Source organism: Microplitis mediator, chromosome 7 (genome assembly GCF_029852145.1).
Source record: "Microplitis mediator isolate UGA2020A chromosome 7, iyMicMedi2.1, whole genome shotgun sequence".
NCBI lineage: Eukaryota > Metazoa > Arthropoda > Insecta > Hymenoptera > Braconidae > Microplitis > Microplitis mediator.
The window spans coordinates 22,182,594-22,205,801 of record NC_079975.1 but is presented as its reverse complement, the minus strand read 5'-3'; the positions used below and the strand labels follow the sequence as shown (position 1 = coordinate 22,205,801).

At 27.1% G+C, this 23,208-nt stretch overlaps 1 protein-coding gene across 8 annotated transcripts; it reads left to right on the top strand.

The window, feature by feature from the left end:
* The first annotated feature begins 35 nt into the window (after positions 1 to 35).
* LOC130672042 (dual specificity protein kinase CLK2) lies at positions 36 to 22,814 on the top strand. 8 transcript variants are annotated; one of them, XM_057476243.1, is made up of 13 exons: positions 36 to 187; positions 275 to 391; positions 3,803 to 3,936; positions 9,225 to 9,269; positions 9,369 to 9,693; positions 15,431 to 15,509; positions 16,453 to 16,519; positions 16,764 to 16,877; positions 17,502 to 17,592; positions 17,662 to 17,832; positions 17,970 to 18,114; positions 18,381 to 18,631; positions 20,656 to 22,814. In XM_057476243.1, the coding sequence occupies exons 1-13, from the start codon at positions 119 to 121 to the stop codon at positions 20,869 to 20,871; spliced, it is 1,824 nt and encodes a 607-aa protein (XP_057332226.1). In that variant the 5' UTR covers positions 36 to 118; the 3' UTR covers positions 20,872 to 22,814. The 8 variants fall into 8 exon arrangements, with proteins under 8 accessions (XP_057332226.1, XP_057332227.1, XP_057332231.1 ...); XM_057476246.1 differs by lacking the exons at positions 36 to 187; positions 275 to 391 and adding exons at positions 742 to 759; positions 2,066 to 2,194; XM_057476245.1 differs by lacking the exons at positions 36 to 187; positions 275 to 391 and adding exons at positions 1,278 to 1,426; positions 2,066 to 2,194.
* Positions 22,815 to 23,208: the final 394 nt, after the last annotated feature.

Sequence of the window (23,208 nt, the reverse complement as noted above, 5' to 3'; positions counted from 1 at the left end):
ACTATCGTTCAACAAAAACTCACTTATTTTTAATTGTTTGTAATTAATTGGTTGCTGCTGTAAATAAAATGATTATTATTTTTACTGTGCTGTGAAATTGCTATGAATTATTTATAAAATGATTGGCAGAGTTACGAGAATTTTAGGGAAATTAAAAAATCATTTTGTTAAAATCCAAAGTCCGAAGGTAAATAATTTAAATATTTTAATAATTAAAATTTTAAAAAATGAGTAAACTCAAATTTACCTCAATAATTCATTTTTTTTTCATTAGTTACAAGATAATTTTTACGAGGGTCCTTGGAAAAGTCGTAAAAATAATTTCAGATTTAAATCATCACCCGATTTATCAGCAATTAAATTTTATCCATTACATCCTCTAGGCTTTCAGGTAATTCTATTATTAATTTATCTACTTAAATATATTACATAATTTTTTTTTTAAATATTTTTTAAATCCCGCCAAAACGCGCGCCATCTTAAAAAACAAAATTTGAATTATCACGTTGCCGGCACTGCGCTGATACTCAACTTAAAGGTAAAAAAAGTAGAAATCTGATAAAAAAAAAACGCTCACCGGTTTACTATTACACGTGCTCATGGTTGATCTCGATATCTAACACTCGAGTTTGTTTTAATTTACTGACTACATTTTCGTTGTTTTGTTAATTAACTGACGTAAACCAAATTATGTTTCGTGACTTTTTAAATTATTTTTACGGCGGCTTTAATCGAGTCTACGATTACTGGACCTGCAAGGTAATTTATGTAATTTATTATTATTATTATTTTTTGGTAAACAAGTTGATTTGAACGCCATTACGCTCAGAGCACGATCTTTGCGGTATAAAAATTAATCAGTTACTAATTAATTAATTAATTATACATTAATTAGTAATTAATAATTATTTTAATATTTATTACAAATAAATTATCAGTATTCAATAAATTTCAAGTATTTAAATATTTATCCGCATTTAACATCTGGTTAATGTTTACTATGACGTAATTTTTTAAATTTTAAATTCAAATATTTACTGCACTATTTTATTTAAATAATTTACTTATTAATTAATTATTTAAATGTAATTAGTAATTAAATTTAATAAAAAAAAAAATAATAATAAATAATTGAATTTAAAAAAATAAAAATTCAAATTGCGCGCCATTTTAAAAAACAAAATGCCGGAGATCTTTTACCGGGTATTATTCGTTAAAACTCGTAATTACTCGGTTGTTGTCGTAAAAAACCGAAGTTACACGATTTAAAACGAATAATAACCAATCGCATTGATCCGATGTCCACGTCGTTGTCACATCCGAGAAGTGTTTTGCGTTCTGCATTTTAAAACTCCTGGATAACATTTATATTTTATTATTATTTTATTTTATTTGGGACCAAGTGAACCTACTGTACCCCTAGAACGTGAGTAAATATTTATTAAATTTAATTACTTGTCTTAATTAATAGTATAATTTATTTATACTGTTAATTATTTCACTAGAATAACACCAGGGTAATTAAAAGTAACGTAGTCCGATGGAGATTTCATTTTGTCAGTTTCATTTTATATATATATATACTTCTAGAATATACATACTTATATATTTATACATATTTAGTTATATATGTATGTATGTATATATTTGTACATAGAAGTGATATATATTAATAATGTTTTTTACGTTCAATTTCCAATATGTTTTCTATACAAGATGGCGGCGGCAATATGGCGGCAATTGCCGTATTTATGGCGTGCTACAAAAAAAACGTTATTTAGAGTAATAAAATTTCACTTGTTCATTTCCTCATACGTTAACGCATTAAAATAAGACACCTGTAATTATTTATTTTAATTAGTAATTATTTAATCATCTGGATCTCAATATCCTGCCGGATGGTGGATTCCAAGGTTGATCTTAATCGATAGCGTCTCACTTATTATCATTCATTTAAAAAAAAAATTATTCCTTTTTAGTTAAATTATTGAACTGATGCTTAGCTGAGGGTAGAATTTTTTTTTTTTGTTTAAAAAGAAAAGAATTCAGACCGTGGTTTGATCAGTTTTTTTAGCCGATGTCCTCTTCATTGCCGGAAACCCGTGTCGTACCTGAAGCATCATCGTTTCGCTCTTGGATATCATTCATCTTCGATTACATTTGGCACCAAGCAAGCATATTCCAACTTACTAACGTAAGTAAATCGGGAGTAATTATATTTTAACAGCTGGCTCCTGATTATTATCATTGTAATTGTCATTGTAATTGTAATTATTATTTATTTTGGTGTACTTGTGAGTAATAACATTTAATGTTTTAATTATTTAAATCATCTCATTAAATCATTTATACTCTAATTTTTATATAAAAAAATACGTTTTAGTAGCACGCTAAATTTACGATATTTTTATTAATTATTCGTATCGTAATTATTTATTATTTTTAATTGCATGCTAGTAAATGCTCTAATTTTTTCAGGGGCTAGAGATAAGACGATATCCCAAATATTTTTAATTTTTATTTTCGAATAACAGGAAAAATATTTAAATACTTGCAGGTTTTGTTTACTTATAAATTAACGATAATTTAATTGGACATTACGATTGCCCGCCACTTTTTTAAATTTTAATTTTTAATATTCTAGTAGATTTTTAATTAATTTTTTGACAGTACAGTTCAAATATTTATGCGCACGTGAGCTCTAATATATTTTTCGCGGGAAAATTATGAGAAGACGAAACTTACGATATTTTAATTACTCGTATCCTTGTAAATTGTTTATTAATGTAGATTTTTAATTAACATTTTTAATTGAATGAAAGTAAATGCTCTAGTTTTTTCAGGGACTAGAGATAAGATATCCCAAATATTTTAAATAATTTGAATTTTTATTTTCGCGTAACAAGAAAAATAAATATTTAAATACTTGCAGGTTTTATTTACTCATAAATCAACGCGATAATTTAATTGGATATTACGATTGCCCGCCACTTTGAAAATTTAAATATTCAATTTATTAAATTTTTAATATTCCAGTTGATTTTTATTTTTTTTACAGTAAAGTTGAAATATTTTATGCGCACGTGGGCTCTAATATATTTTTCGCGGGAAAAATAAAATTAAGCAGCATTTTAAATATTTACTATCGTCAGAGTTTTTGATAATTAACGAAATCAATTCAAATTATTTATTATCCTTTCAATATCAGTATAAATTTTTTTCATTTTTCCGCAAAATATTACAGCCGTGCTATTTAATTTTTTCAAAAATTCGCGGCACCGCCTGGGATTCCCCTCAAGTCATAATAAAAAAATCAAAGTATTTTTAATTATTATTAAACTATTTATTGCTCATATTCGATAAATTTATTTGAGTAGAGCAAATAAAATATTTTTTACCCGTAGCTAAATTAATTTAATCGCCAGTTGGCTGCTAAATACTGAGCCAAGTATTTAAAAGTACTCGAGTAAATAATTAACTTTAACAATAAATAAATGACAGTCGACATATTTATATTTTATTAAATGTCAGCTAAAGACTTTATCATTTAGTCCTTTGATAGTCACCTAAAAAAAAATTCATTTGACCATTAATTAAATAATATTCATATTTACAATAAAATCTGTGGTAAATATATGATAAAAATTTGATATTAATTAAATGTCAAAATAAAATTTAATTAAATTTTATCTTTAAAATAAAAATAATTAAATGTAAAATAAAATAAATGACCTTGGATATAAATATTTTTTTTACATACTTGAATAATGCAATTAATAAAAAATATAATATTTTTTTCCAGATGCCGAGAAACCGAAGGCGTCACCGCTCTCGTAGTCATTCGAGGTCTCGCTCTCAATCTGCTGGATCTCAGCAGTACGAACACAAACGTAGGCGACTTGATTATGAGAGTCCCCAGAGTAAGGGTACATACAGGTGTGTTAATAAAAAAATATATATAAAGTCTTACACATAAGATCTTACATAAATTCTTAAATATTAAAATTAAAATTCAAATCGACTTACCCTTTTACATATAAACTAATGACATTACTCAATTAAACGCCTCTGCATCAGGCGCATAGTCTAGGCATCCAGTGGGCCCAGTGAAAGAACGCACAGCCAACACGTAAATCTGGTTTACGAAACTTTAAACTCTAATTTGAAATAATTAATTTACTCTTATATTTTATTCGGGTTGCAAATAATATATAAAAAAAACTGTATTGTAAAATTAACACACAATTAATCCGCGTTCCTCGTGTTTGAATTTAAATGAAAAAATGTAAGCAGAAGGCCAATGCCGTCTCTCCGTCATCTCATACCGCGAATCCCTTCCATACTTCAGCCATCCATCTGTTATTCACTTACACATTACACTGGCTTTTGTGTACTGTAATATTTTATGTATCAACTCAGTCAGTGTCTAACCAGCACTTGAGTTCAAACTCTTTTATCTCAGTGCTGGTTTTTTTTTTAAATTAATTTATTAATTAATAAATATTTATATTTATTAAATAAAATAAAACAAATAAATTATTACACTAGAGTTGATATTAAAGTCAGTGTATTTAATATTTATTAATATAAAACCGGAAGTTATATTTTAGTCAAGTGTACAGAGGTTGGCAATTGACGGAAATTTAATAATTTAATTTTTTTTTTCTTTTATTTCATTTTCATATTTTTTATTTAAATTCTATTACGTCATGATACATTTTTTTTTATTGATAAGAAAATTTTAATACTTACATTACATATATATGTTTATATATATGTGTATATAAGTATTGATAAATGCATTGATTTATATAAATTTTTTTACAATTGAAATTAAGTTTAAAAAAAAAATCAAACTGTCATTTGCTTTGTATACAAACGGAAGAACGAATTTGGCATAAATTTTATTTCTTTATATTTATTCGCGTTTACGAATCAAGGAAACCGTCTTACGAAGGCCGTATTAATTTGTATTCAACACTGATATATATGTATACATATATATAGATAACTATTATATCTTTAAATGGCTCGTGATTTAGGTATTTAGAATCCAACTTTTTTTTTTTTTACTTATTTATCATAAATACGCAATTAAAAATAAATAAAATTTATTTTTATCAGTAATTTATATAAATAAAACTATAGCAAAGTAATGATATATATTTACAAGTATAAAGTGTAATTGCAAGATTTAATCGAGGACGAATTGTAAAAATAAAAGTCCGAAATATGAGTAGAAGGACAACGTGTTCTTATATATTTATCTTTAATCAATTTAATCTGTATTACATTGATAACTTCCTTGTAATTAAATATATATATATATATATATATATATCAGGGTTCTTTTATTTTTATTTTTTTTTCTTAGTTTACACGTAGAGAAATTTTTATTAAAAATTATCCAAAAAATATGACACTGAGGACATGTGGAAAATATATAAACTTTTCTCATACATTGCAAAATATACTAGATAGCATGTAAATAAAGTGCAGTTTCTACTAACAAAATAATAAAAATTTAATTACTGGCTAGATCTTACAGTATCAAATTTTACGGGTAATTTTTACTCAAAAATTATGAGTGTGACATCAGACAAATTTGAAATAATAAATAATTTAAAAAATAATATTTATAAAAAATGCACTTATTAATTTGAAAATTTTTTAAATGCCCATTTTTTATAAATATTATTTTTTAAATTATTTACTCTATTTATTTATAATTTTGAGTTTGTCATGGCTGCTCACACTCATGTAGACGACAAAAAAAAAATTGAGCCCGCAATTTTTAATTTAAAAAGCTCGCGACCTAGGGTATAAGTACCATTTGTGGCCACTGTTACATTTTTGGAAATTTAATACTTTATTTTGAATAATGAAACCGCATTAAAAAAAAAAATTTAATTGCAATAGTGTGATAAAAATATCTTCAAACATATTTTAAAAAATTAATTATGTTGCGTATTTTACAAACTTTATTATTCAAAATTTCTAAGTGGTCCAAAACGGTATTTCTACTCTATTGTTAGTTTTCCAATTTAAAAATTATAGGAACAAATTCACATTTTTTTTTAAATTCCTACTCAGGTAGTTTTTGAGCCATCGACTCGTTTTGTAGTCAAAGTCCTCCCGTAAATTTATCAAATTTTTATGTAGCTGAAGATCGGAACGTTTTTTATGTTTCGAAAATGAAAATAATTAAAGTAATTTGAGTCCAAAGGTGACTTGAGAGAAATCTGGGGCCGGCCTGCAATTTTCGGGTGACGTGCGAAACATTTTCGAAATCTAGATCCAGTAGAATTGTTACTTTTCATTTCTTTTTTTTGTTTTCGTTCCGCGAAAAACGTTCCGATCTTCAGGTACATAAATTTTTCGAAAATTTTTTTTTTTCGTCTACAATAAAATTTTCTTATAGCATCCTAATATATATACATACATATATATAAAATATACATATATATACTCTATTTAAAATGAAAAAATAAAAAATCTTATTAGAGTTGAATAATTAAATATACAACTGATTATATATATTTTTTACTTAATAATGAATTATGATCAGTATTGATTAACGCGATCTTCCTGTATATCAGTAATGATTATAAGCCAGCGTGGAAATATTTATTATTTTACGGTCAGTTGAGCGAATGCTAAAATCATCAAGCGAAAGCCTGTAATTTCTCTTTGCGTCCATCACTTTCTGTTTTTTATTTCATTTATTTTTTTTAGTTATTGATAGTAATTTATCATTAAATCTTGACAGATTACGATAACAAACAATTAGAGAAATCTTACTTACATTTTTTATAATTAAATAAATATTTACAAACAGGAGTTACAGTGATGCCTGTGCGTTACGTTTCTTGGTCTTGGATGCCTAGGTACAGTAAATAAAAAAAAAAAAGTGTTATTACATTTCCTGATTACACACATGCTCAAGATGTTTATGACCCATTTAATCTATTCTGAAATATTCATCAGAGTATCCAAGGCCTCTTGGAATTATTCCAACGACAGTTTTTCCTCTTCCTTTTAATCTCTGAGGAGGTCGCTACCTTTTAAGTTATTAAAATTAACTGACTACTCAATACTTTTATTTTTAATTTGTAAAATATGTGAAGCAACAGAGCCAATATTCGATTAATTTTTAATTACATAAATTAAATTAACAAAAAATTTTTTCTTTTAAATTTTTTAAAAAATTATTTTATAGAAATTTAAGGGACGTTGAAATTCAAAGTCTCAGTATTTGAAGAATTTTTTGTATGATTTTTGTGGAAAAAAAAAAATTAATAAGGTAAAAGCCCCTAGACCCGCTCACTTTTCATTGGAGTGAGATTAAATCCCTCAATATAAATTAATAAATAAAATGAAGAACAATATTTTTTTTTTAAAGTTATTTTTTGAAGTTTCGAGTATTAGAATAAAATTTAAGTTTGAAGAATAATCTTGATAATTAATTATTATTAATTTTTTAAATAAGCTCCTTGAGTGTACCCATAGTCGCTCACTAAAAGTTGTGATGTCCCATTACTCGACCAACACATGGCCCTATAGTCGCTCAAAGACAATATCAATTAAACTATGATAAGTTTATTGATTTGGACAAATAATTTATAAATTATACTACTTTATTCTTTCATAATATAAAATTTCATGAATTTTAAAAATGTATTTAATAAGATATAGTTATAACAATTCGAAAAAAATTTGACGTACCCTAAATTTACTCTAACGAATGAAAGTTGAAGTAAAAAATGCCCGGCTGAGCGCGATTTTGAAAACAGTCATTTAATTTAAATTTATAATCTATTATAAAATAATTTGGTACATCATATTTTAATATATTTGGATTCACAAATAATTATTTATCAATAATAATCTTTTTAGTTGTAATTTTTTTTTATAAAAATTATAAAAAAACGCCTTAAACAGTTAAAGTGAGCGACTAATGGTACTGAGCGGGTATAGCAGGGTGGCCACGAACCGGGAATTTCGGGAATGATCAGGGAATTTAATGCAACCGGGAAATATCATGAAAATTTCAGGGAAATTAAAAAAGTATCCGGGAATTTAATTGTAACAGTTCAGAATTAGAAAAATTTACAATTATACACTAGTTATAAAAATTAAGGGATATTAAAAAAATTTCAAATTTTAAAGTGATTTTCAACAGTTTCCAACTTGAAAGAAAATTGTCATACGACAAAAACAAAAAAGGCACATTGTAGCTTCAAGTGTCTAGTTTTCTGATCTAGTCTTTATATTTTTTTATTATGTGCGGTTCCGGAGTAATTCTAAGAAAACTATCGAAAAAGAAATTCACCAAATTTTTGCTCGTCTTAAAAACGGTCTTCGAGCTTCAATAAATTTTTTTCGATAATTATCATTGATTTTTTATTGCTCCGGAACCGCAAATAATAAAAAAATTTAAAGACCCAGATCAGAAAACTAGACACTTGAAGCTACAGTTTGACTTTTTGTTTTTATTGTACGACCATTTTCCTTCGAGTTACAAATTGTTGAAAATTACTAAAAAATTTGAAATTTTTTTAATGTCCCTTAATTTTTGAAACCAGTGTACTTTGAATTTATTTAAATCATAAAATTTCTTATTAAATATTTGATCTTATACATTTTTAACATCGAATAATCAAAAGTAGGCAATATTAATTCATTTTATTGCCATTTTTTCTGGTTTCTCTTATGATTTAATTATCAAATTTAATAATTAAAAATGAAAATATAATAAAAACTTTGAATATCTAAATGATACGAATAAAATTTCTAAATCAGGGAAAAATGTGAAAAACTTTACTGGAAAACCGAGAAATATCAGGAATTTTGAAATCATTTCTTTGTGGCCACCCTGTTAGGGGCTTTTACCTTGAATTGAAATTTTTTTTAAAAAAAGTAAAAAATTATCATACAGAGACAATTTAAAAATAAAATTAAAGAAAATTAATCCTGACAATGACGTAAAAAAAAAAAATTCAAATACTAGACCTCAACAATTTTTTATAAATTTATGATTTGAAGTAAAAAAAATGAATTTGTATTTCAAAAATAATAAATTTTAATTAAAAAAAAAATTAAATTTCTTATCACCCAGACAAAATTATCGAATATTGTGTCTCATATCTTATATTTATAATTACATAAATAAATAAATAAATGACCATTTAAAATAACAATAAATTTATAATATTTTTTTTCAGAGAGTCAAAGATAATAAGCGATGAAAATTTTTTATTACTTAGAAGGTAGCGATCCCTTTTACTAAAAAAAATTCCTTACTATTTGATAACTTAATTTACTAAGTTTATTTTTTTATTATATTAATTTAAAATAATAAATTTTAGTGGCGAACGTGTACTGAGATCTCGACAACATGAACGAGGTACCTCGCAAGAGAGACGTTACAAACGTAGCCACCGTAGATCACCAAGCAGCGGCCGTCATCACTTTGATTACGAGAATGTCAAGGAGGAACCTCTAGCACCAGTACCGTCTCCACATGTCCACAAACATAATGAACGTGAATGCCGTGACCGTGATAGAATACACGCAACTCGTCCAGTATCACGTGAAAAAAGACGTCCACGTCGCACTCGTCTTCAACAAGCTCCGTCGTCGACGAGTCAAAAGTCCTCCAGACATCGACATAAATCTTCTTCTCGCAGCCAGGTCAGTATTTTATTTTTTTTTATATATTATTTATTATTTGGTTTACACACACATATATATACATACTTTTTTTATTATTTATTTCTAGTAATTAATGTAAAAAAAATAATAAGCCAATCAAGATCACAAATATTTTATTTTTAAAAATTCATTATTCAAAATAATATTTTTTAAAAATATACCGGAAGCATTTAATAATTTTAATTATGAGTTAAATTTTTCTAAAATTATTCGCAGTAGAAAAAAAATTTTGAAAAAATTAACACAAAACTGCGTGTTAAAACAACGTTTTACACAAATTTTTATTTTGTTTTAACACAAAACTGCGTGTTAAAACAACGTTTTACACAAATTTTTATTTTGTTTTAACACAAATTAAGTGTTAAAACAAAATAACAAAAAAATTTTAACATTTTCTGTTATCGATTCTAAAATTTTTTACACTCAACTGTTATCTGAGACACGTAAAGTGTTAAATCAACACTCCGTGTTAAATTTACATTTTAAAAGTGTTAACACTTGTTTTGACAGTAACACTGAGTAAATATTACTTTTGTTTCAATTAACACTTTTTTTTTTACTGAACATGACCTAATCGATAGTGTGTTGAAAGTAACACAAAAAAGTGTTAAAAATAACACTGAAAAAATATTAATAGTCGCTGTTACCGGTCATAAAATTTTTATACTCAAATGTTATCTACAACACGTAAAGTGTTAAATGAACACTCACTGTGTTAAAAAGTGTTAACACTTGTTTTGACAGCTGACTAATGTTACTTTTGTTTCATTTAACACTTTTTTTTTTTGAAAATGAACTGATCGATAGTGAGTTAAATTAATACACGAAAGTGTTAAAAGTAACACAAAAAAGTGTTAACATTTTCGGTTACTGGTTCTAAAATTTCTACACTCCAATGTTATCTGTAACCCGTAGCGTGAATTAACACTCGCTGTGTTAAATTTACATTTTAAAAGTGTTAACACTTATTTTGACAGTAGCTCTAAGTAAATGTTACTTTTAATTAAATTAACATTTTTTTTGTTAAAAATGAACTGATCGATAGGGTGTTAAATTTATACACGTGTTAAAAGTAACACAAAAAAGTGTTAAAAATAACCGAAAAAAGTGTTAACATTCTCTGTTACCGGTTCTAAAATTTCTACATTCAAATGTTATCTGCAACACGTAGTGTTAAATTAACACTGTTAAAATTACATTTTAAAAGTGTTAAATTAACACTTGTTTTGACAGTAGCACTGAGTACTTTCTCCTGTTTCGATTAAAATTTTTTTTTGTTGAAAATGAACTGAGTTAATTTAATACACAAAAGTGTTAACTATTTAACACAATTTTTTTTCACAAAAATTTAAAAATTTTTTGCTGTGTATTGAACTAATAAGTTAAGTAACGAATTAGATAAAAAAATAATTAAAAGACAAAGGGTAAAAAAAAATAGTAAAGACAAAAAGTAATGGAGTAAAATATAGATTTACAAGAACCAAAGAGAGTATTTATTTTCTCCAAGTAAATGTACCCAATGCTATTAATAAATCTTCAGAGTATTTTGGTGGTATGGGGCCCGTCGTCACGCGGTTTTAGTATCGCTGTTTCTCAGTTCTCAAGCTAGTTCTCAAGCCAGATGGCTGGGTCTAAAATCCGTCTAAGCGACCTTATTTCAACTAAAATGATTATTTAGACAAATTATATTATGATTATAAACATAATCCCGGATTTGCGGAAGACACTTCTCATAGTTATATAAATTTATCAATGAAAAATAATGTGGACAATTTTAAAAAAAGTATTCCAAGTGCTAGTGGTTTTAAACGAAGATATGACCGGAGTTAACTGACTAAGTCACCCAGTTGATCTAACACTGACAGGTCAACAGCCTCACCAATGGCGCGTCGCGAGCGATTCTTTACCCGCCAAGCCGTCGATAATTCCGTCCAAGATCTTATAAATCGTCATCAGCAGCGATCCGTTAGACCGCCGCCTATTATCTGGGACAGTTGGATTAAAAATTTTAAAGTAACTCCGGATTCCGAGACGCCTGTCAATGAGGTAGAAAAAACCCTCCCTTTATTCGGACCTCTCGTCTCTCCTCTGTCTAACTTAAATTTATTTTTATTATTTAACCGCTTTTTCACTTACCACTTAACAGTACTGCACTTTCCTTGACAACGACGTCTTCATTCATCACCACCCGTTTTATGATTCATCTTTCCCATGCTCTGACGTTCGCGATTATTTATATAAAACTTCTTTATTCTCAATGTTGACTTACACGAATACAACAAGAATATTAATAAAAAAAAATAAAAAACAACAAGACCAAGAAGAAAATGAACAAGAACATGAAGAAGGGGAAAATTATCAACCTTGAAATATACCCAAGAAATTATTAATAGCAAACGGTGCAACTCCACGAAAACTTCGCCCACTATTTTATTTTTTTTCAATCAACTCTTGAGTTTTTTTTTTTAAAAACTCAGTAGTTATTCCTCCAGTGGTTGTGAATTACGAAGCTCATTTATTACCAGCGATAATTATTTCAAATAAAATTAATTACTGATAAAAAATAATCTCAATTCAAATCCCAGATCTCTATTTATAAAATAATATTTATTATAATAACCACTTGTTAAATTACACTTAAATATTTCACAATATTTTATAATATAAATCTAAATTGTCTACATATATTTATATATATTTATCTATCTTAAATATATTATTTATTAAACGTAATTTGACTTCACTTGTATGTTGTGAGAGGACGCATTATTCGTTGCTTGTAGATCTTACGTCTTAAACTCAACCGGTATTTTTAGTACCCACAGTATTTGGCGCGACGCTCTTCGTACGTACGTACATTTTATTTCTCCGTCGAAAAATTTTATTTTATAAATTATAATCCATTAAATAATTAAATAAAATCATCAGTAAACCGGCAATCGATTCCGCGATAATTCAAAATTCAAAATATTCCCGCGGTTTTTTAAATTTTCAAATTTTAAATATGCTGAGCACTTCTTAAATACATTGATATATATATACATATATATACATAATTTAAATTGATAAAAAAAAATATCTATCTGTCAATCATCGGCGGGAAGATCAAATAAAAAAATGTTCGCTTTCGCAATGCGGGATAATATGTCGACAAGTCGTCAAAATTCGTCAACCAACCGACGTAATCGATACACACGTTCATCGACAAGTGTAACACAATTATTAAGTGACTCGTGTTCAAGTTTAATTCAAAGATTGACGACACGAGTCCGTGTTCCACATCATGATAAACCATCAAGACATTCACCTGTAAACCGTGACCTTGCTGTTCATCAAAATCTAAATCTAAATAATAATAGTCGTCGTCGTAGCAATAGCAATAATAATAATAATAATAGTAATAATAGTAATAATAATAATAATAACAATAATAATAATAATAATAATAATAATACAAGATCACGGTTAGAGGATAAATACTCATCGATACTTGATCGCTACACCAAAAGACGTAACGATGATGAAATAAATTATAAGCGACGTATTTTACATCGTGACAGTCCATTTGTACATGATGATAAAACATTTGAATCCGAATTACCCCGTGGTATTGCTAAAAGTGCAACAACGTCGAGTGTTTTTTTAACGGAAAAAGCGTATCCTTATGTCAGTTCATTGAGACGTGATAAGACACCAGGTGTTAAAGATAAAGAACGAGATAAAATAAATAAAGACACGATGGCTGATTACCGTCACTACGGAAGACATAAATCAGGACACGCTGAGACGAGGAACAGAAAAATTAGACCGAGTAGACACGGGAAAAGTGAACAAATCGATGGCTCGAGATTGAAAGGACGGTTGTCTAAAGATGATAATTATCCTGATAAAATTGTATCCAAAAAAATTGTTGATAATACTGATAGTACTGGTATTGTTCCTGCTCTTGTTTCTGTTCCTACTCCTGCTCTTGCTCCTGTTCTTGGTCTTGTGCCCGTGTCTGATCCTGGTCATGCTCCTGCTCCAGTTCCAGTTCCAGCTCCAGCTCTAGCTTTAGTTCCTGTTTCTGCTGGTAATGGAGCAAATGTTAACGTGGAATTACTATTGAAAGAAAGAGAACTGAAGAGAAGAGAAATTCAAAAACTTATTTTGAAATACACGGCGTACGATGATGCTTACGCTCAAACAAAACTCGATGCTGCTAAAGTTAAACCAACGGCTACTGAATTGATAGCCAGTAAATATCAGAAGAATAATTCCGAGTCGGAAAAAAATAGTGTTATTGAAACAATTGTAGAAAAATCTAAGACTATTGTAAGTTGTCGATGCGTGATCGTGTTGCCGATGCTAAATTTGCTCATATTTACTAACATTTTTATTTATTAACTACTTAACAGTTGACTAATTTTTTTAAAATTATTAAATGTGCGGTTTGAAAATAAATGTTTTTTTTTTTTTTGTTGTTGATGGTTTTTACTTGCACGGGTTTATATTTACGCTCGTGTGGTTTTATCTTATGAACGCACTGATCACCGGCGAATCTATTTTTTAACTTGTCGTTACGCAACGCGATAGACGTTTTTAAGTTTTTTTTTGGCAATGTGATATGAATAAAAAATATATTAAATTAAGTTTTTATAAATATGTACAGGTTTTTTATAAATATTTATATTCATCTGTGATCGGTTTATATCAAACATAAATTCTTTATTAAATTATTTTGTTTACATCGTAAAGTTTATAAATAATTTTATTTGTTTTTATTTACTTATTTTTTTATAATTTAATGAAGAATTTTATGAAATCAAAAATTTTTTAAATATTTGTGATCTTGATTGGCTATTTGTTACAAACTTTTACGTACTGCAAAAAAAATTAATTAAAAAAAAAAAAAAAAATTATTTTGTAAAATTTAACGTAGTACGTAAATTGTTTACATCCACGTAAGTACTCACTTTTACATTAATATATTTATTAAATTTTTTTTTTTACCTCGAATCAGTCAAATTTTCAAAATTTTAATTTTAATTTTTAAAAATTATTTTAATTAAAAAAAAAATTACTTGTAATTTTTAAATAAATTTTGACTGTTTCGGTATCGGGTAAAAAAAAAAAAATTGAGTTGATAAAAATGATAATTAAAAATAATATTAGTAATAAATAAAATTAATAATAGTAATTAATAATAATAATAAAAAAGCGCTTTGTGCCGATTGGTAAATTTCGTAACCGTACCTTTCTGACTTGGCAAACTATTTTGCCCTCTCCCCTTTCTCTCTGATTGTTGGGTTACATCTTCGTCCGTTGTGTATGGAATGGAATTGGATATTGGCATGGTTCGGATGGCTGTGGGGTCCAATTCAAACGCTCCCTCGGTTCACGGGCCGCTGACGATCTCAATGGTTACGATCCTGACCGATGACCGACATTTAATTGGGTCTGATCAACATCCCGTTTATCAAATTCGGTAACGCGACAACGCGATAACCGTTCCTGGATGGATGGATGGGATCAACGATGCTCGACTCCTGGATGACTTCAACTGCGACCTCCACTCCTGATGGATTATTTAATGGGTCTTGGAAACTATTTGTGGTTTAAATAAACAACCACGATAACTTTACCAATCAATCAATCAATCAACCAACCAACCAACCAACCAACGACTACCATTGATATCTACTACCCAAACTGGCTGGCATTGCAACGGCAATAGAGCCCACGACCGCCTTCCGTCGAGGACGATGAAGACGGCCACCTTGTTTACCAATCTGGCGACGTCCTGGCAAATAGATGTTCGTTAAATACGTGAATACACTCATTGTTGTAGATTTAAGAAAAATTCATATTCTATTTATATATATATATATTTTATATATATAAATATATATACATCATTAATTATTAATTATTTTTTAAACTGATTGGCTCGAACGATCAATCATTTTATTTATTTTTTTTTATTTTCACTTTAAATTCTTTTTTTTTTCGGGAACGACGCGATTAAATTTTTATTTTATTTAAATTTTTAGTATTGAATTTTTTTTTTTTTTTTATTTTATTTAGATTAATATTTATAGAGAATAAAAAAATTAAAAAGACAATCGGTATCAATAATAAGTTAATTGCATATATTTATATATATTTTTTTTATAATAATCACCTTTTTCAGATGCCGACAAATGTTATTATGGACGCGTATTTTAAATTTCGCGCTCATTATTAAGACGGAAATAATTAAAATAATTATTTATATTTGAAAATTTAAAAATTTATTTTAATTTTTTTGACGTCTAAATAATGAATTTTAATATTTAAACTGTCATTTAAATTAAATATTAAAATAGTGACAAATAAAAAATATTTCGTATTATAAATCGTCCGTTAAATAAATATTAGAATCTGAAATAAATTTTGTTCGGGATAATTAAATTCTTATCGGTGCAGCTAAAAAAATTGAGATGAAAAAAGACATTTTTTAAAAAATTTGCTGCGCACGAATTTTTTGAATCGACTGAGCGAGTGAAAAATTGTAAATTTTGTTCAATTTCTTTGACACTAAAAAAAAAAATGTTGAATTAAATTTTAATTATTTTTCAATAAATATTTTATTTATTTAAAATTTAAAATTTTAAGTTTTAGAGTCAAGGATAATTAACAATTTAATTTATATGGATTTTAAACTCGCAAAGTCTAATTTAAATTGTTTGACTAATATTTATTTATTGATAATTACAGATAAAGTTCTGGCCACCCTTGGAGAGGGTACTTTTGGAAAAGTTGTCAAGGTTAAGGATTTACAAATGTAAGTTTAAATGTTTACTAACACAAAGTCTGGTTGTAGTAATACTTATTTTAATGCAATAAATTTTTTTTAAATAAATATTTAAAAATTACTATTCATAGTCTATTTGCAAAGAGATGATGATTGTAATTAAAGACTGGCCTTGCGCCTAAAACAGTGATCCAATTTTAAGATTCATATATTAACTTACTGATATTATTTAATATACACATATATATTTATAAATTAATTTTATTTATTTTAGGGATCACGTAATGGCATTAAAAATTATAAAAAATGTTGAAAAATATCGTGAAGCTGCTAAACTTGAAATAAATGCACTTGAAAAAATAGCCGCCAAAGATCCTGATGGCCAACAGTAAGTTTTTTTTTTTTATTTAAAATTTTTAAACTCCCGCCATTTACTTGGTATTTATTTATAATTTTTAAATAAATTTTCAAACTCCCGCCATTTACTTGATATTTATTTATAATTTTTACATGAATTTTTAAACTCCCATAATTAAATTTGTAAAATCGAATTTTTTTTAAATGCATTTTAAATAAATTTTTAAACTCCCGCCATTTACTTTTTTAAATTCCTAAAATTTAATTATGAGTGTGAATGTAGCAGACGTCAGAAAAATTTAAAATTATTAATAAATAGAGTAAATAATTAATAAAATAATTTTTATAAAAAAATGCACTTATTAATTTGTTAATTTTTTAAACGCGCATTTTTAAAAAAATTTATTTCATTAATTATTTAGTCTATTTATTAATAATTTTAAATCTATCTGATGTCTGCTACATTCACACTCATATTTAATTAGTATTTATTTTTATTTTTAAATAAATTTTTAAACTTCAATTTAATTTAGAAAATAAATTTTTTAATTCCCATAACTAAATTATTATTTTTTATTTTAAATACATTTTTAATTTTTCCCAATTTAATTTTTTTTTTCATACAAAATTAATAAATAATTAAAAAATTTTTTAGTTTATGTGTAAAAATGTTGGACTGGTTCAATTATCACGGTCATATGTGCATTGCATTTGAAATGCTCGGACTCAGTGTATTTGATTTTTTGGTAAGTTAATAAATCTATAAAAAATTTGAATAATTATTTAATTTGATTTAATTAATAATTACTTTACAGAGAGACAATAATTATCAACCATACCCATTAGATCATGTCAGACATATGGGATATCAACTCTGTTATGCAGTTAAATTTCTTCATGACACGAAACTTACACATACTGATTTAAAACCAGAGAATATACTTTTCGTTGACTCAGAGTACGAAGTAACGTACAATTCTAAAAAGGTATAAATAATTTTATAATTCAATTTATAAGAAAGGTAAAAAAAACACGTGACTTTTTCCTTCGTAAATAAAATAAGTAGTGAGTCATTTGATTATCCGACTAGCGGATAGTAAAATAAAAGTAATTTAAAAAAAAGCGAATTCTGTTTAAGCGGAGAGACGTAAGACGTGTCAAGAGGACAGATATAAGGTTGATAGATTTTGGCAGTGCGACCTTCGATAACGAGCATCACAGTACGATCGTCAGCACGCGACATTACAGAGCGCCTGAAGTTATTCTCGGTTTGTTCTTTTTTTAATACATAACATTATTTGAATACTACTGCGACACTAAGTCGATATGTTCAAAGTACTCTTAACTCATAAGTATGCATGTACATATATAAATATATAATGTGTGTTGAGTAAGTGAGATACAAATAGTAATACGTTATTAAACTATAAAAAGATAATGAGAGTGTGAGTGTGAGCACGAGCGATCTATTTGATGATCCTCATCCAACAGTTTAAATCTATTATTAATTTATTATTTTTATTTTTTATTACAGAACTCGGGTGGTCACAACCGTGCGACGTATGGTCCATTGGTTGTATATTATTTGAATTATATTTGGGTATTACATTATTTCAAACACATGACAATCGTGAGCATCTCGCTATGATGGAACGTATATTGGGCACAATACCTCACCGTATGGCTAGAAAAACAAAAACTAAATACTTTTATCATGGGAAATTGGAGTGGGATGATAAGAGTTCTGCTGGCAGATACGTAAGAGATAATTGTAAACCATTACATGTAAGTATTTTATTTATTTTTTTTTTAAGAGGATATGCCATCTATTCTCTTTCTCACACACATGTAAACAAACGAAACGGTCCTTGTTGCACTTACATTAGTAAATGGAAATTTCAAATGAGTCGTTCAGATATAAACTGAAATTTCCGAACGAGAAGCATTTCGTTCGATAAATAATAACTTTACGCATCGAATGAAATATTTTATTTAATTATTTGGGTCTTTATCTATGAAAACGGTTCATTTGAAAATCACCTATTTCACTCTCTTAAGGGCATTCTCAGACAATGTCTTTCCCCTCTCCCCTCCTCTACAATTTTTAAAAATTTGAAATGACAGCTGTCATATAAGTATTGAAATTTTATTAATTAATTGAAAAAAAAAAATTAAAGCATTCAGGACATTCTCAGACAACCCCTCCCCCCCTCTACAATTTTTAAAAATTTTAAATGACAGCTGTCATACAAGTATTGAAATTTTATTAATTAATTAAAAAAAAATATATAATTTCGCCGAAATATAAATTTTAAAAAAAATTATTAAAAGTTGATATCAATGAGAAGTCAAACGAAGTTTGGAAAAAAATTTCAGTAAATTTGAATTTTCAAATTTTGTAGGCTAAAACTTACTAACCAAATTTCGTTTAACTCATTAATTTTTAATTTTCAATAAATTTGAAACCGCGCAAAAATTTATGAGGCACAAAAAAAATGATCAAGTATAGAAAAATTAGAGATGAAAAATAAATTGCAACTTTAAAAATTTAGTTGACGGGCACCAACTATTCGAAGATTTCGTTTCTACTCTCCCGCTATTGGTCTCTACGCGTTTTTTTTTACCAAAAATAGAACGGGGGTTTTAATTAAAAGGTCACTCAGCGCGCGCTCAAAAAACGAGGGTTTAAAAAATAAATATACCAAGATATCAAGAATATTTTTCTTTTATTTATTAATAGATTTTTAAAAAAATTAAATTACAATATTTTCAAAAATTTTTTAAACCGCATAGAGGCGCAAAATAATGTACTCAATATTCACTTGAAATTACAGGGTGGCCACGAACCGGGAATTATCAGGAAATTTCGAAAAGTATCCGGGAATTAAATTGTAACAGTTCAAAATTAGAAAAATGTTCAATTATACACTAGTTATAAAAATTAAGGGATATTGAAAAAATTTCAAATTTTAAAGTGATTTTAACAGGTTGTAACTCGAAGGAAAATAGTCAAACGGCAAAAACAAAAAAGGCAAATTGTAGCTTCAAGTGTCTAGTTTTTTGATCTGGTCTTTAAATTTTTTTATTATGTGCGGTTCCGGAGTAATCCTAAGAAAACTATCGAAAAAGAAATTTACCATATTTTTGCTCGTCTTAAAAACGGTCTTCGAGCTTCAATAAATTTTTTTCGATAATTATCATTGATTTTTGATTGCTCCGGAACCGTGCATAATAAAAAAATTTAAAGACCCAGGTCAGAAAACTAGACACTTGAAGCTACAGTTTGATTTTTTGTTTTTATTGTACGACCATTTTCTTTCGAGTTACAAACTGTTGAAAATTACTAAAAAATTTGAAATTTTTGGAATATCCCTTAATTTTTGTAACCAGTTTTTTAAAAATTTATTTAAATCATAAAATTTCTTATTAAATATTTTAACTTACACATTTTTAAAATCGAATAATCAAAAGTAGGCAATATTCATTTATTTTATTGCCATTTTTTATGGTTTCTCTTATGATTTAATTATCAAATTTAATTATTAAAAATGAAAATATAATAAAAACTTTGAATATCTAAATGATACGAATAAAATTTCTAAATCAGGGAAAAATGTGAAAAACTTTACTGGAAAACCGGGAAATATCGGAATTTCGAAATCATTTCTTTGTGGCCACCCTGTAATTAATATTTAAAAATTTCTAATAATTTTTCTAGACAGAATTTTTTACCAGGATCAAAATTACTAACATAGACTTGAATCAATAAAAAATTGACTAATTAATTAATCAATTTTTTTTATTTTCAGCGCTACATGTTATCTGAAGAAGAAGAACACCGTCAACTATTTGATTTAATTCAACGTATGTTAGATTACGAGCCATCAGAACGAATTACACTAAAAGATGCGCTGCTGCATCCTTTTTTCGATGCTCTGCCGGCCTCCCAGAGAATCTCTGACGCGAAGGCCGGCGGTGATGCTCAACAGACTCCTCACGAACGATCACATTCGCTTTCACGATGAAATTAATATTCGGGACCCGATGTCCCTACGGATAAATATTTACTATTTTTAAAACTGTTACTGTTCTGACACGCGCTCTGATGTACCGCGACTGTGAGTTTGAATTTCAAAAGTCACGATTGTGATTCGGATTTAAATGCGTTGTGTCCCAACAGTTAATGCTTGTAAAATGTTTTCTAAAATGTGGCGATGAGGAGATTGGGAGAAGAGAGTTTAGATAATTAATTAAAAGTGAAAGTGAAGATAAAGTTTATGAGATTAAGAAAATATTTTATAACGACTATTTTTTTTTCTGTACATTAATTCCTCCCTTATTTTATTATAAAAAATAACGCTTTGAATAAAATGATATAAATTATAATTAAGAGAGAAAAAGAGAATAAGGGATTTAATTTTCATGCAGAAATAAAAAGAGATGTAGATTTAATTAATTAATTATTTTAGTTTGTTGTAAATTGTTTAATTAAGAGACAAGTACGCATGAATGTGAATTAAGTAATAAGCTCGTTAATTAAATGAGACAATTTTAAAATCATTAAAATGATAATTATTGATTATTAATTATTAATTATTATAAATTAGTTTATTAAGATTTGAATTTTGCACACATAGATGTCGGAGGTTAAATTAATTATTAATATTATTAATTATATTTCGGATACACATGAATTTATTTATTAAATTAATGAGTTATTTTTATTAATGTGTATGTAAGTGTTGACTTAAATTTAATAAGTAATTTAAGTGACTTGATAATTGATAATTTATCGTTACTTTACAAAGATTGTATTTTAACACATGTCTGTTTGTAAATACTTGAAAAAAAAATTGATAAGTTGTAGCGATATTCAGAAATTAAAAAAAAAAATAATAAAAAAGTAACTGACATCGAGTGTAATTGTATTAAATAAAAAATTGTCTTTAATTGTAATCGTTTTTTTTAAATTTTCTTTTGCCTTTTTTTTAATTTTATGTTTCCAAATCAATACAAAGATCCGGGTTCGAATCCCGCTAGTGGGTTTTTTCGAAATCGTCTCTGAGAGGGAAGCTAGTCTGAGATACAAAAAAAAGAGCATATTGTGATTTTTTTTTTTTTCAGAGTACCTTCGTTATTAAAAATCTTTAAATTTGTGACATTATTGAGCATCCTTCCAAGAATATTCTGATAAATTTTCATAAAAAAATATTGAAAAATAAGCCAGTGGTAGTGGGGAGAGACGAGTCACTTAAAAAAAAAGCCTCTATGCCGTAGGCAGGATACTCATGACTGCCTCATCTGAATCAAAAAAACCAAAAAAATTTCTTTAGTACACAAGTTTATCTTAGATTTGAACGAAGGATTCTTTTTTTCAATGACTACTTATTTTTTAAATAAACAAAAGGAAGAATTTTTGGGAAAAATCAGAATTTTTTTATTGTACTTTTACCAAAAATTCAAAAATGAATATTTTGTTTATTCCTTCATTTACATCCAAGATAAACTTATGTACTTAGAAAATCTTTTTGGTTTTTTGATTTTAGATGAGGTAGTCATGGGTTATCCTGCCTACGGCACGGAAACTTTTTTAAGGTGACTCGTCTCTCCCCACTATCATTGGCTTATTTTTCAATATTTTTTTATGAAAATTTATCAGAATATTCTTGGGATTATGCTTAATAATGTCACGAATTTTAAGAATTTTTATAACGAAGGTACTCTGAAAAAAAATCACGAAAATATCCTCTTTTTTTATATCATTCCAAGAATATTCTGCTAAATTTTTATAAAAAAATATTGAAAAATAAGTCAGTGGTAGTGGGGAGAGACGAGTCACCTCAAAAAAAAGTCTCCATGCCGTAGGCAATATAACTCATGACTGCCTCATCTGAAATCAAAAAACCAAAAAGATTTTCTAAGTACATAAGTTTATCTTAGATTCGAACGAAGGATTTTTTTTTTTTTTTCAATAACTTCTTATTTTTTTAATAAAGAACAAAAAGAAGAATTTTTGGGAAAAATCAGAGTTTTTTGATTGCTCCTTTACCAAAAATTCAAAAATGAATATTTTGTTTATTCTTTCGTTCAAATCCAAGATAAACTTATGTACTAAAGAAATCTTTTTGGTTTTTTGATTCAGACGAAGCAGTCATGAGTTATCCTGCCGACGGCATAGAGACTTTCTTTTAGGTGACTCGTCTCTCCCCACCATCACTGGCTTATTTTCCAATATTTTTTTAATGAAAATTTATCAGAATATTTTTGAAATGATGCTTAACAATGTGACTAAATTCCAAAATTTTAATAAAGAAGGTACTCAAAAAAAATCACAAAAATATCTCCTTTTTTTTTGTATCTCA